The 15,599-nt window shown below is 42.7% G+C and overlaps 1 protein-coding gene across 1 annotated transcript in view; it reads left to right on the top strand.

Annotated features, from left to right (window-relative positions):
- Positions 1–15,599, top strand: part of TNR (tenascin R) — a 211,631-nt gene that overhangs the window by 118,369 nt on the left and 77,663 nt on the right. The window contains exon 12 of the mRNA XM_033917218.1: positions 7,026–7,145. Within this exon, the coding sequence (XP_033773109.1) occupies positions 7,026–7,145 (120 nt within the window). The remainder of the gene's footprint in view (positions 1–7,025; positions 7,146–15,599) is intronic.

Raw genomic sequence — 15,599 nt, forward strand, 5'->3', positions numbered from 1 at the left:
AAATTATGATGCCATGAGGAAAATAGTGGGAAAGAAACTCAAAGGGAACATAGGGAAGACGGAATCCGTAGAACAAGCCTGGACCTTACTCAAGGAGACTATGCACGAAGCGCAAAACCTATGCATCCCCAAGTTCAGAAAAGGGTGCAAAAAAAATAGAACGAAAAATCCAGTGTGGATAACAAATGCAGTGAAGAAGGCGATAAGCGACAAGAAGGCATCGTTCAGGAAATGGAAAAAAGACCAAACAGAGGAGAACCAAAGAGTGCACAAACAACACCAGAAGGAGTGTCACCGAGTGGTTAGAAAAGCAAAAAGAGAATACGAAGAGAGACTTGCAGAGGAAGCAACAAACTTCAAGTCGTTCTTCAGATACGTCAAGGGGAAGCAACCGACGAGAGAAGAAGTGGGACCATTGGACGATGGTGACAGAAAGGGAGTAGTAAAAGAAGAGAAAGAGATAGCTGACAGGTTAAATGAGTTCTTCACGTCAGTCTTCACGATGGAAAATATAACCAACATTCCGGAACCCGAGGAGATCGTAATAAGAGACCAAGATGATAAGCTGGTCGATTTAGAAGTAAGCCAAGAGGATGTACTTAAGCAGATTGACAGACTAAAGAGCGACAAATCGCCAGGTCCGGACGGCATTCACCCAAGGGTACTCAAGGAGCTAAAAAACGAAATAGTGGAGCCATTTCGACAGATATGCAACCTATCCTTAAAAACCGGTGAGATCCCGGAGGATTGGAAAATAGCAAATGTCACGCCCATCTTCAAGAAGGGCGCAAGAGGAGACTCGGGAAACTACAGGCCGGTAAGCCTGACCTCAGTCCCGGGAAAGATGATGGAGGCACTGATCAAAGACAGCATCTGTGAGCACATCGAAAAAAATGGGCAGCTAAAACCGAGTCAACACGGCTTCTGCAAGGGTAGGTCATGCCTCACTAACTTATTGTACTTCTTTGAGGGGGTGAGCAGTCAGGTGGATAAAGGGGAATCTATAGACATCATTTACCTTGACTTCCAAAAAGCCTTCGACAAGGTGCCACACGAGAGACTGCTTAAAAAGATATGGAACCACGGGGTACAAGGGGAGGTCCACCGATGGATCAAGGTCTGGCTGGCAAACAGGAAGCAGAGGGTTGGCGTAAAGGGCCACTACTCAGACTGGAAAGGGGTCACGAGCGGAGTTCCGCAGGGGTCGGTGCTGGGACCGCTCCTGTTCAATATCTACATAAACGACCTAGAGGCGGGAATCAAGTGTGAGGTCATTAAATTTGCAGATGACACCAAACTATGCAGCAGGGCTCAAACCAGGGAAGACTGCGAAGATCTTCAAAAGGATCTAACACAGCTGGAAAAGTGGGCCGAAAAATGGCAGATGAGCTTCAACGTGGGGAAATGCAAGGTCATGCACGTGGGGAAAAAGAACCCGATGTTCACATACAAAATGGGGGGAACATCACTAGGGGTCAGCAACCTGGAGAGAGACCTGGGAGTGATGGTAGATGCAACACTGAAGGCATCAGCACAATGCGCCACGGCCTCAAGGAAAGCAAACAGAATGTTGGGTATCATTAAGAAGGGTATTACAACCAGGACGAAAGAAGTCATCATGCCACTATATCGTGCAATGGTGCGGCCGCACCTGGAGTACTGCGTCCAGTACTGGTCGCCGTACCTCAAGAAAGACATGGCGGTACTTGAGGGAGTACAAAGAAGAGCAACTAGACTGATAAAGGGAATGGAAAAACTTCCATATACCGAAAGATTGAAGCAGTTGGGACTTTTCTCCCTGGAGAAGCGAAGACTTAGAGGAGACATGATAGAAACCTTCAAGATCCTGAAGGGCATAGAAAAAGTAGACAGGGACAGATTTTTCAAATTAAGGGGCGCCACAAGTACAAGGGGGCACTCGGAGAAATTGAAAGGGGACAGGTTTAGAACAAACGCTAGGAAGTTCTTTTTCACTCAGAGGGTGGTGGATACGTGGAACGCGCTTCCAGAGGCTGTTGTAGACAAGAAAACATTAAATGGTTTCAAAGAAGGTTTGGATAGATTCCTAGAAGAAAAAGGGATTGAGGGGTATAGATAGGTATAGACCATTGCTCAGGAAATGGGCCTGATGGGCCGCCGCGGGAGCGGACCGCTGAGCAGGATGGACCTAGGGTCTGCCTCAGCGGAGGCAACTTCTTATGTTCTTATGTTCTTAAAACTATTGCAGAAATTGCAGGTTTTTGCCATGTGGAGCATAATTTTATAATAGGGCACCTACCAAGTTACGGAACCTATTTCGATCCTATTCTGTAAAGCAAAGTAGGCATCTACTTTATAGAATGCATACATTTAAGTACATATGTTTAAGATGCAAGCACTAGCAAAAAATCCAACAGGACTGCAGTAAAATAAGAACATAAGAATTACCGCTGCTGGGTCAGACCAGTGATCCATCATGCCCAGCAGTCTGCTCATACAGCGGCCCTCTGGTCAAAGACCAGTGCCCTGATTGAGATTATCCCTATCAGGGTATGTCCTTGTTCAGCAGGAACTTGTCTAACTTTGTCTTAAATCCCTGGAGGGTGTTTTCCTCTATGACAGACTCCGGAAGAACGTTCCAGTTTTCCACCACTCTCTGAGTGAAGAAGAACTTCCTTATATTCGTACGGAATCTATCCCCTTTCAACTTTAGAGAGTGCCCTCTTGTTCTCCCTACCTTGGAGAGGGTGAACAACCTGTCCTTATCTACTACGTCTATCCCCTTCAGTACCTTGAATGTTTTGATCATGTCCCCTCTCAATCTCCTCTGTTCAAGGGAGAAGAGGCCCAGTTTCTCTAATCTTTCGCTGTACGGCAGCTCCTCCAAACCCTTAACCACCTTAATCGCTCTTCTCTGGACCCTTTCAAGTAGTACCGTGTCCTTCTTCATGTATGGTGACCAGTGCTGGAAGCAGTACTCCAGGTGAGGGCGCACCATGGCCCGGTACAGCAGCATGATAATCTTCTCCGATCTGTTCTTGATCCCTTTCTTTATCATTCCTAGCATTCTGTTCGCCCTTTTCGCCACCGCCGCACATTGTATGGACAGCTTCATCAACTTGTCAATCAGAACTCCCAAGTCCCTGTCCTGGTAGGTCTCTCCTAGTACTGCCCCGGACATCCTCTATTCGTGCATGAGATTTTTGTTACCGACATATACTTCACTTTACACTTGTGCATGTTGAACCTCATCTGCCATGTCGATGCCCATTCCTCGAGCCTGATTATGTCACGTTGCAGATCTTCGCAATCCCCCTGAGTACTCACTACTCTGAATAACTTTGTATCGTCTGCAAATTTAATCACCTCGCTCATCGTACCTATGTCCAGATTGTTTATAAAGATGTTGAAGAGCACGGGTCCAAGCACATGAGTATTTCACCCTCAATTACATGGCTCCCAATTTTTCGAAGTAGTTGTTCATGCGGGAACTTGTCGAACGCCTTCTGAAAATCCAGATACACAATGTCGACCGGGTCACCCTTGTCTATCTGCCTGTTTACTCCCTCGAAGAAGTGTAGCAAGTTCGTCAAGCAAGATCTTCCTTTGCTGAAATTGTGCTGGCTGGTCCCCATCAGACTGTGTCCATCAAGGTGATCAATGATGTGGTCCTTTATCAGCGCCTCTACCATCTTTCCTAGTACCAAGGTCAGACTCACCAGTCTGTAGTTTCCTGGGTCTTCCCTCAAACCTTTTTTGAAGATCGGCGTAACATTCGCCACCTTCCAGTCCTCTGGAATCTTTCCTGTTTTGATCGACAGGTTGGCTATTAGTTGAAGCAGTTCAGCAACAAAGGAGTCCTTTTACTAAGGTGCGCTAGTGCGTCAGCACATGCTAAATGCTAACACATGCTAATGCGTCCATTATATCCCATGGACGCGTTAGAATTTAGCACGCACTAAGACGCACTAGTGCGCCTTAGTAAAAGGACCCCCAAAATAGGGGAACTGCAGCAATAATGTACAAGATGCCAAGTTCTTGATCAAAAAACAAGACTTTTTTTCACAATCCTTAAAACACTGAACAGTGTGTATCCAAAATATGGTTCAATTGTGTGGAGTTGATGAGAACTGATGGCAGCCATTCAGGGAGCGGCACGGAGCCAGGCAGGAGTGCGAAAAGCTCGCGCCTGCCTTGTGCGCCACTCTGCCGCAAGAGATGAGAAGACAGCCATCCAGCGAGGGAAGGGCAGGAGCGCAGAAAGCTCCTGCCAATACAGCGCTGGAGCACCAGAATTTTAAAAAAGTTACTGGAGGGGGATATATTCGCTCCATAAGATGCACCTACATTTCCACCCACTTTTGGGGGAAAAAGGTGTGTCTTATGGAGCAAAAAATACAGAAACTTGATTTTTATGTTATAATACCTATATTATATACATCTTCAGTCGGGGAGATAAGGGCTCCTTTTACCAAGGTGCGCTAGTGTTTTTAGCACGCGCTACGTGCCAAAAACTAAAGCCAGCTCGATGGTGGCATTAGCGTCTAGCGCACGTGGCAATGTAGCGCACGCTAAGTGCGTGCTAAAACCACTAGCGCAGCTTAGTAAAAGGAGCCCAAAGTATTGCAGTGATGGTTCCCTTTATCATTGGTCTAGTTCTAAAGGACTGATGAGTAGGAGCACTGAGCGCACTCGAGAATTAGACTTAGAATTAAAACACTTATTATTGTTGTTTGATGCATAACTTTGTGGCTACATAATTGACCATCACTAAACAGCTAAGTTCTAAAGATATCAAGTTTATCAAGTTTATTATGCAATTTGATTAATCGCCTATTCTACATTCTAGGCGATGTACAAACATAAATGAATAAATAAAAACTTGGGATAATTATTACATAGACAAATAATATTACATAATTACAAAAACTTACAATCATGAAACACTAGGAAATATATATTTAAAGGGTTACATTCTGTATCAAATTCTATATTTCAGGATTACAACAAAAGGAAGGGAGTAAAGTACAGATAAGAAGATATAAGGTTAAGTAGGAATGTAAAGTCATTTATTAACTAAAAACGTCATTGAAAAGAAAACTTTAAGCTTAGTCTTGAATTTAGTTAAGTTCTTTTCTTCTCTAATATAGAGAGGGAGATTATTCCAAGATTGTGGGGCGGTCACTGAAAAAATAGTAAGCCGTCTAGTGTTAATAACTTTCAATGAGGGAATAGCCAATAGATGTTGATCCTGAGATCTCAGTGTTCTTGTAGTTATATATGGAATTAACACTCTGAAAATGAAAGCTGGGGTTTGAGACATTAGTGATTTGAAAGTAAGCAAACAGATTTTATATAAAATACAATGTGCGACGGGAAGCCAGTGGGATTCCTTAAGTAAAGGTGTGACATGGTCGAATTTATTTGCTTTATGAATTATTTTTATGGAAGCGTTCTGTATAATTTGAAGGCGTCTGATTTCTTTTTGGGATAGGCCCATAAACAAAGCATTACAATAATCTAGTTTGGAAATAATTAGGGAATGTATTAGAATATTTAAAGATTTTGCACATAAGAATTTTGCAACAGAACGAATTTGGCGTAATCTAAAAAAAGTAGATTTAACCACATTACTTATGTGATCGTGGTATGATAATTTAGTGTCGAAAGTTATACCTAGGATCTTAATATTTTGGCGCATCTGCAGAGGTGTATGATTAATAGAAATTGGGAAGATTAGTGTGCTACAATCTTTCCAAGGAAAGAGCATAACGTTGGTTTTAAGGATATTTAGAGATAGCTTATTAACATCAAGCCAATGGTGAATTTGATCCAATTTCTCATTTATTGCTGTTATTTCTTGTGTGTTATTAGGGTCAATTGGGTGTAATATTTGAATGTCATCGGCATAGGCGTATACAGAAAATCCAATAGATTGACATAAGGTCAAAAGTGGAGCAAGAAATATGTTAAATAGTATTGGAGAAAGTATTGATCCTTGTGGTATACCATATGGTGCTGAGAAACTATTGGAGGTGGTGTTATTAAAAAAGACCTTGGACGAACGATTGTGGAAATAAGATTTGAACCAGTTTAAAACTTTTCATCCCTGAGCACAGAGATAGAAGGATTAAGGGGTCCTTTTACAAAGCCGCACTAACGGTTTTATCGCACGCACCGGATTAGCGCACACTATAGCGTGCGCTAGCCAGAAATCTACCGCCTGCTCAAAGGAGGAAGTAGTGGCTAGCGCGTGCGTCAATCTAACACACGCTATTCCGTGTGTTAAAGCCCTAGCGCGGCTTTGTAAAAGAAACCCTAAATCTTGCTGGCTGTTAGCTGAAATTTCAGTTGTGATCTACCCAGCCATCTTGAAGGAAATTTACTCCTAGATACATGTGGTAGCTCTTACTAAAGCCTATTAAGACTACACAATTTCCCTTCTTTAAATTCAACTACTAGAATATTATCTTAGGCATCTGCAGGCAGTGTCATACTTCTTGCAGCAATCCAGGTGGTGCAGCATCTAAGTTTGTTCAATGCACTGCCCTAAAAAAGCCATAGCTGAATACTGGCCAAGCAAGCTCAGATGTGGCACTCCCAAAGAGCTACAAGCATCAGCTACTTGAACTGTGCACTAAACCCAAGACAGACAATGGAAAATAGAGCAAAAGATAAACTTAGCTAAAAGGGAAACAGAAAAGTATATGAGAAGAGGTGGTACCGTTATTAGGTCAATGAATATTTCAAGAGGTAAACTCTCAGGCAGGATATTGTCTGTCCTCAGTAAACATCTTAAGCCTAAAAAGGTTGAGCTTTACCCATAGCACCCTGTTGGTTGTCCTTCAACAAATGAAATAAAGAGATTCACTCAATGGAAAAGGCTTTACTCCATGTATGATTGTTTGTTTGTTTTTTGCCTTGTAGTAATGTAGATTCAATTGCTAGATTTTGAACGGAATTGACTGAGAGAAAATAAAATCATTTATTTTAGTTCATGATGCAATTTTGTGATTTGCTGTATTGTCCCATATGGGTTCCTGTAGGAATTGACCCGCCGAGAGATATATCTATCAGCAATGTGACCAAAGACTCGGTGACAGTGTTTTGGAGTCCACCAACATCATCATTTGACCACTACCGCTTGTCCTACCAGTCTGCTGAAGGTAATCATTTGTTGTCTACCACATGCTGAAATTATAATAACTCTGAATCATAATCACTCCAATGGCTGGGATCAGATCATATGGATATGTGAAGTTGAAACACCATTTTTAATAGTCAGCATATTATTTATATGAGGGGGTCGTCAAAAAGGTTTCAGCACTTTTATTTTTTAAACACTATTTATTAAATATTTTAAAAGCAAATTGTATCACTTTTCCCATAATCACCCTGTTTAGGGATACATTTTTTTCCCAAGATATTCTATGACATACCCTTTTACCACTTTTCCTGCCCCAACCATTTCCAAAGAAAATGTGAAAGTGTGGAAACTTTTTGAAGAACCCTCGTAGTAGGCTGTTAACAATATGTGTGGTGACGAAATGACAAGCACCCTGAAGGTCTGAGGTACTAACTACTGAATTGAGTTTTATCTCCATTTAAGAGGGATGAGGAACGAAGTTTCAGTGTTACCCCTCCTCTTTCTGCCTAGACCTTTAGATAGTAGGGGTCACCCTTCAATAATAGAGCCTAGTCCTGGTTCCTTCCTGTATCCCTAACATAGATTATACAATGGGCCCAAAGTGTAACATATAGAATACAGTCACAAAGACTCTTCACACAGATAATGGTGTTCCAAAATAAAATATTTACTGATAACATCTTCACCACAGCAGCAGCAGCTTAAGAACATCAGCATGGTATTTCTAAGTCTGCATATTTATAAGGTCTACTGTGACCCTGCCCCTTCCCAAGAAATGTCCTGTGAGTGTGTGCAGGCTGACTGGTTCCTTGCTGACTTTCTCTTCTGTTGCTGTTGGTATAATAATAATTTATTGTTTATATACCGCCAAAGCCAAAGTAGTTCGCGGCAGTTTGCAATAAGAAGAGCTGGACATTCAGCGAAAAGAACAATGAAGTCTTTGAGTACATGAATATTTGTAGGGAGGAGAGGAGACAGAGTAAAGTCACATTGTAGGGGTGGTTTACAATAAGAAGTAGGTTGAGATGGTTTACAATAAGAAGGGCTGGAAATTCAGCGGGAGAAAGCAGTGAAGTCTTTGAGTACATGAATATTGGTAGGGGGAAGGGAGGCAAAGTAAGGTCACATTGAGGGGCGTCTAATATAAGTAAGTGGGATGCAGGAAAAGGCTTTAGGAATTCTTGGTCACAAATTGGTTCAACAGGTTGGTTTTAACTAGTTTTCTGAAGTTGAGGTAGGATGAGGAGTGCTTGATGCTGCTGCTTAGCCAGTCGTTCTGTTGACTTTCTTGGAAGGCAAGAGTTCTGTCAAGGAATCTTTTGTATCGGCAGGTTTTTATTGTAGGGTGGCTAAACATACATATTCTGCGTGTAGGCCTGGTTTAGCAATCTAGTTTAAAGTGGAAGACAAGGTATAGAGGGGCCAGACTGAGAATGGATTTGAAACAAAAGCAGGCGAATTTGAACAATACTCTTGCCTCCAGGGGCAACCAGTGGAATTTTTGATAGTAGGGGGTATGTGATCCCATTTCTTTATGCCGAAAATCAGTCGCACAGCTGAGTTTTGTATGATTCGGAGTCTTTGAATGGTTTTCTTGAGAGACCCTAGATAAATGATGTTACAATAGTCGAGTAGGTTTAAAATGGAGGATTGCACCAGTAAGCAGAATGATGTTGTGTCGAAGTATTTTCTGATGGTTCTTAGTTTCCATAGTGTCGAGAATCCTTTTTTGATTAGTAGCTCTGAGTGCATATCTAGAGTGAGATAGCGGTCCAGTGTCACTCTCAGGATTTTTATGGTATCGACAATAGGGAAGTTCTGTCCGTTCAGGGCTATTGTAGTATCTTTGATTTTGTCATTTGGGCTTGCCAGAAAGAATTTGGTTTTTTTAAGAGTTGAGTTTCAGTTTGAACTCTGTCATCCTTGTTTCAATTTGTTTTAAAGTTAGTACTAGATGATTCTTTGTCTCAAGAGTCAGGCTTGTTAGGGGCAGGACTATGATGATGTCATCGGCGTAGATGTAAAATTTAATTTTTAATTTTTGCAGTAGATTCGCCAATGGGGCTAGGTAAATGTTGAACAGGGGGGGATAGTCCCTGTGGGACTCTGCATGGGTTTACCCAACTGGAGGATTAGATATTGTCGCTATAGACTCGGTACGATTGTTTAGTCAAGAAGCCTTGGAACCAATTTAGTACATTGCCTGAGAGACCAATTGTCTCCAAGGAGTCAATTAGGATGGTGTGGTTGACTAAGTTGAAGGCACTGCTTAGGTCTAACTGAAGGATTAGTACACAAGAACCTTGTCTGAATAGATTCAGGAGGGAATCTAGTAATGAAGCAATAACCGTTTCTGTGCTGAACCCAGATCGAAAGCCCGATTGGTTGTCGTGAAGTATGCTGAATTTGTCCAGGTGTGTTACTAAATCCTGGTTTACCAAGCTTTCCATCAGCTTTACAAAAAAGGGAATGTTTGCGATGGGTCTGTAATTAGATGTCAGCTTGATAGATTCCTTGGGATTTTTTACAATCAGTGTGATTATTATGTGACCTAACTTTTCGGGAAATGTACCAGACAGTAATAGGGAGGAGAGCCAATCGTGTAACGTGGCTTTGAAGGTGACTAGAGCAGCTTTCATGACGTTTGGTGGGCAGCTGTCTAATCTGCAGTACGAATTGACATATTTTGAGAAGAATTTGCAGAAGTGATTCCAGGTAGGGATAGAAAAGTTGTTCCAGTACATGTCTACTCTGGGTTCGTCTATGTGTTGGGCGACTGGGTAGTTCAGTTGGTCGGGTTGTAGAGAGTGGTAGGTTAGATCTTAGGATATTGATTTTGTTGTTAAAAAATTCAGCCAGCGCCTCGGCTGATGGTGAGGAGTCTGTAGTGTGGCGTGAAAAGGCCTGTATATTGTAGAGATCGTTAACAAGTTTAAATAGGTTCTTGGAGTTGGTGTTGGGCTAGTCTATTTTTTTTGCGTAGAAATTTGTGCATTTTGTAGTTATAAGTTTTTTGTATTCTTTTAATTTTAGACTCCAGTTTGTTCTTTCTATGTTATCACCAGATTTCAGCCATTGTCTTTCCAGTTTTCGTAATTCTCGTTTCACTGTACCTAGCTCGGCGTCGAACCAGCCATCTAGGTTTTTGTTTCTCGTTTTTCTTAGTTTGATGGGGGCCATCTTGTTTAAAATCTGCGAGCTCCTATTGGTCCAGGTGTCTATAGAGAGGGAGTTTGAGTCTGATGAGATATCGTAATGTGACCAGAATTCCACTGGGTTTACCAAGCCTCTGGTGGCTGTCATTTTCCTAATCCTTTTTTTCTCCATGGGTTTGGTTGGGGAGCGTTTGGTTTGCCAGTTGAATTGGAAATTGCATAAACGATGGTCCGACCATAAGGTATCGGTCCAAGTGGTTTGGTGCCAGAGCATTTTGGGGTGGGCTAGGGCTTTAGAAGAAAAGGTAACTAGATCTAGTTGATGTCCTTTTAGATGGGTTCTATCAGGGGGTGGCACAAGGAAGTCGAGAGAAGTGATAAAGGATAGTAATTCTTTGGTGTCGCCCTGCTCTAGGTGGATGTTCAGGTCACCAGTCAGTAGGTTGTAAGGGCCAGCAGTTGAGTTTGTAAGGAGGAATTCAAAGAAGGTGTCCTTGGTAGTGGACCATTTCTTGGGAGGAATATAAAATAGCATGATGATTAAGGCCTCTTCTAATTTGTCTGACCAAAGTTTGCAGGAAAGGATTTCAATGTCCACTGAGGAATTCGAAGCTATGATGGTGGATTCGTATGAGTTTTTTACAATGACGGCTAATCCTCCCCCTCTTCCCCTGCTTCTGGGCAGAGAAGTGATTTTGAACCCAAGTGGGAGGCACTCGCGTATGATAATGTCATTGTCCGCGATCAGCCATGTTTCCGTTAAAAGGATGAAGTCAGGGTTGGTCTCCTCGAGCCAGTATTTGACCAGTTGTGACTTATTCCTAATAGATCTGATATTAAGGTAAAAATCTTGGACCTTTTGAAAGCGGGGGGAGTCAGTTGTTGCTGAGAAGGAGACTTTCTTCAGCTTCCGCTGGTATTTACAGTGAGGTCTTTTAGGTTTACATGAGGGGGGTAAGACCGGAATTTGAAAAGGGCCCTTTTCGGAACAGTTATGAATGAATCAGGGAGCAGGTCTCTGGGGTTCTAAATTGGTGTGACGGGGTCTAGTGAGGATTGGGATTTCTGTGGAGTAAAGGGCAACGGCTGACCTGTATTTGTAGCAGGACCAGTAAAATATGAGAAATAATATTAAATGTTGATTTACAGAAGCTATTATGTTGTGAGACAGTAATTGGTTGGACAGCAGAATCTTATCAATTATCCTATCGATTGGTTAGACATGCAGGTATTTGTCAAATCTATCAGTCAGATGGCTAAACATGCAAATTAGTGAAAAAATACATGGAGATACTTAGTCCTCAGTCAATGGGTCCATGAATAGGTCTTCCAGGATAGGGGAAGATAGGACAGTTTGGTGATGCAGGGTTGGCAAATCTGGTGCTGATAGGAGGTGGAGGCAAAGGTGGAGGTGGGGCAGTTGCTACTTCCGGGGTTAGGCCACCAGGGATAGGGCTTAGTTGCAGGGGGAGAAGATGTTGTGATATGAAAGATATTCTTCTTTGGCCAGGCATGGGCAACTCCGGTCCTCAAGGGCCAGAATCCAATCGGATTTTCAGGATTTCCCCAATCAATATGCATTGAAAGCAGTGCATGCAATTAGATCTCATGCATATTCATTGGGGTAACTCTGAAAACCCAATTGGATTTCGGCCTTCGAGGACTGGAGTTGCCCATGCCACAGGCAGGTCAGGTTTTCAGGATATCCACAATGAAACTAAAATAAGCTAGACTGGTACAGATCATGCTAGCAGAATTCTTCACCTCAGTCACACTCACACATGCAGAACATGAACATTCAATACAGAGCGAGAGACCATAAATTAGAAAGAAACAGACAGGCAAAAACATGAAATGAAAACTTCTAAGAAAGACAGACTCGATAAGCAATGCAGTACTGGTAAACAAGAAAAAAAAAAAATGCATTTCTGTCCATACACAAAAAATACAAAAATAGGAAGAAGCACAGTTCCCAAAACTGATGCATTCCAGTTCCTAGAAAATTTTTTTTTTCCTTTTTCTATGTTTGTTTGACATCTTATTTTTCTAACTAGATTGGTTCCAGTCTTTTACACTTTTCTTGTATGATTCCTTGTCCTAAATTATTTATGTGTCTTCTTTCTTCTTTTTCCTGTTTTCCCGTTGTTTACTCTCTCTTTGTCTTTCATTTATTCCCTAGTCCCCCCATTTCCATCCTCTGTACTCATCTGCTCCCAAGCCCTCATCTAATTCTCTCATTCCCTCACCAGCCCTAGCACTTTCCCTGTAACTCCCTTCCTGATATCTAGGCCATTTTTTCTTTCTCTTACCCTACCCAGCTTCTCATTTCTCATCAATTTATTTCCAGATCTATTTTTATATTCTTCCTGCCTTTCATAGTCCCATCTCTTAACACTGCTTCCTAGGTTCTCCTCTAACCCCCCCCCCCCCCAATCTTCCACACTATCGCTCTATGTGTTCATCAGACACATTTTCTCCCCTTCTTACCCCTCTCTCCCTCTGTAGAGGCTTTTCTCCCCTTATATCTCTCCCTCCTACCCACTAAAGGCTTCTCTCTACCTCTCCTTCTCTCTCTTGAGATGCTTCTTTTTCTCTGTTTACCTTCTCCCTCACTCCTTATCTCTCCCTCTACCTAGAGGCTTTTTCTTCCCTTTTTATCACCCTTCTCTTTCTTGCACCCTCCCCTCACTACACACTTCCTTCACTAGAGACTACTATCACTAGAGACTACCCATCTACTCACATGATGCTCTTTTCTTCCCTTTTTATCACCCTTCTCTTTCTTGCACCCTCCCCTCACTACACACTTCCTTCACTAGAGACTACTATCACTAGAGACTACCCATCTACTCACATGATGCTCTTTCCCCATTTTTATCTCATTCCACCCTATAACTTGATGGTTTCCTACCTACTCATTCAATACTTTTTTCCCATTCCCACCCAACCCACTCACTCATCCACTCAATACTTTTTCTTCAATTCTTACCCCCACCCACCCAATACTCATCCCCCATTCTCAGCTCCACCCTTAACTTACTCGCCAACACACCAGATGCGCTCCCACTCCCTTGCTCCATAGGGATTCTACCTTTGGACCTACTGACATCATCCCTTTTGACAGTAGAAGCATTAATAGGATATCATTCTCTGCTACCACAGGACCAGTCTCGCGATAGGAGCCATGAGATTTTGCAGCTCTTATTGCAAGACTGGTTCTGCAATAACAAGAGATGATGTCTTACATCTTCTGCCACTGATGGAGGAGGAGGTGGCTACATCACCACACTAGATCTGCTGAGTGGTGAGAGGCTTATGTTATGTCTCTCCTGTTGGATCCTCCAGACCCATGAAGATCCAGAGATTTACTGGGGTTAGGTGACATCCAGCCAGAATTTATTCCTCCTCATCCTTTCACCTAAAACCTTTCAAAACTCATAGTCCTTTGATTTAGTCACCATTTTAGTCTTGCAAAAACGATCACATATGCAAATTAGTCCATATGCAAATCATCTCCTGTTATTCAGGAGTCATTTAAACCAAAGTTTTCTTCACAATGGAATGATGCTTCATTATTCCAATCTTCCTGGATCCCTATTTCGGAACTTCCCTATCACAATCGTCATAGGGCAAGGAAAGGAATTCACCACCCACACAGAACGCTAATGTGGTTCCCCACCCTGAATTGTCCCCATCCTTTCCTAAACCTCCACTTCCATATCTTCTTCCATTTCCCAGTCCCATGCTCTTCCCACACCTTCTCATCCTCTTCCTTAGATAATTTACTATGACTTATATCATCCCTCTTCCTTAATATTTTGTTTTCCTTGGGTCCTGGATAAAAGGATCTTTTCTCAGAAACCAGGAGCCTCAAAAGGGGTTTCTGCCTTATTTCTATAACCTGGGGTAGGAAACTATGATTTGAATGGATTTTGGGAGTTATATTAAGAGTACATTTGGGACTCTCTTTATCTTTTTCCAGTGGGGCTAAACCTTCCTCATCATGCTTTGCAGGTATACATTGCTTCTGTATTGTCTGTGAAATCTATAAACATTAGCCCTACAGCCCAGAAACATTGAATTATTAGCAGTACTGTGCTCCCCCAAAATTTGTGGGGGTTGTGTTCCAGGAGCACCCGCAAATTTCAAAAAACCACGATAATTGGATGCTGTTTAGGAGTGGGGATCAGAGGCGGGAGAGGTCTGCTGCTGCGAGTGCCGATACAGGGGTGGTGGCGCTTGCGGCTTCGACCCGGGCTGGGATCGCTGGTTCAGCAAAGCAAATTGGGGGCTCGGAGGATACACACAGCGGTGTCACGGGTCACAGAAGAGGCGGATGGAGGATATTTTGCAGAGGGAATAAACCGCAAACGACTGGGGCAGCAAACACTGAACCGCGAGTTTGTGGGGGAGTACTGTATATAGTATCAAGAAAATTGAAAGTAAAACTAAGTTTGGCCATTTGGTAGGTCAGAGTATGCAAGAGACTATTAGAACAGGACAAAGAATTACTTCATAATTTGATGTTTCACATCTAAGGGGAGGAGTTATCAATGTAGTCTTCTGTTAAGGTGTGTTATTTTACTGTTAACCCCCGTTATTGTTAACTAGATCTCACTGAATAAAATGGGACTTGTGCTAAAATAACACTAGTTGGTGGTTAAATAACACATCTTACCGGTAGCCCACATTGATAACTATGGGCTAGATGCACAAAAGTCAGCAATTGTCACTAAACCTGTTTTCACAGCTTTAGAGATGATCGCTATTACTGACCAAATTCACAAAACGGCTCACCGCATGTTTTTCCCCTCGATCGCCCATTTTCTGATCCAGCCATGCAAATTAGCTAAAACCCCATGCAAAGTAGCCAAGTGACTGATGCATTAGCATCACTTGGCTATGCAAACAAAATAAAACAGGGGTTTTAGCTGTCGGAAAAAATGGCACACATAAAATATCTGTCCCTTATGAAAAAAAGGAACCCATCCCCGCCAATGATGGCCCTCCCTCCCCTATGAACTGGCACCATGAAATGGCCCCCTGCACCAGCGGAAACAGCAGGAGGAATGCCCACTTTATCCTGCCAATACGACTCTTCTCCTGTTACAGCAATACAGCAGGAGGGATGCCCACTCCATCCTGCACCGGAGGTCCCCCGCCATCCCCCACCACCCCTCGAACCTCCCCCCCATACCTTCTCAGAGACATTGGAGCAGGATGGAAGCTCAGTCCATCCTGCTCATAGACTTGCCTTTTCTGAATGATGGGGCTTTCCCTCTCTGGTGCATCATGTGATGCACGGAGAAGGGCCTAAA

The sequence above is a fragment of the Geotrypetes seraphini genome, chromosome 12, assembly GCF_902459505.1.
Source record: "Geotrypetes seraphini chromosome 12, aGeoSer1.1, whole genome shotgun sequence".
Lineage (NCBI taxonomy): Eukaryota > Metazoa > Chordata > Amphibia > Gymnophiona > Dermophiidae > Geotrypetes > Geotrypetes seraphini.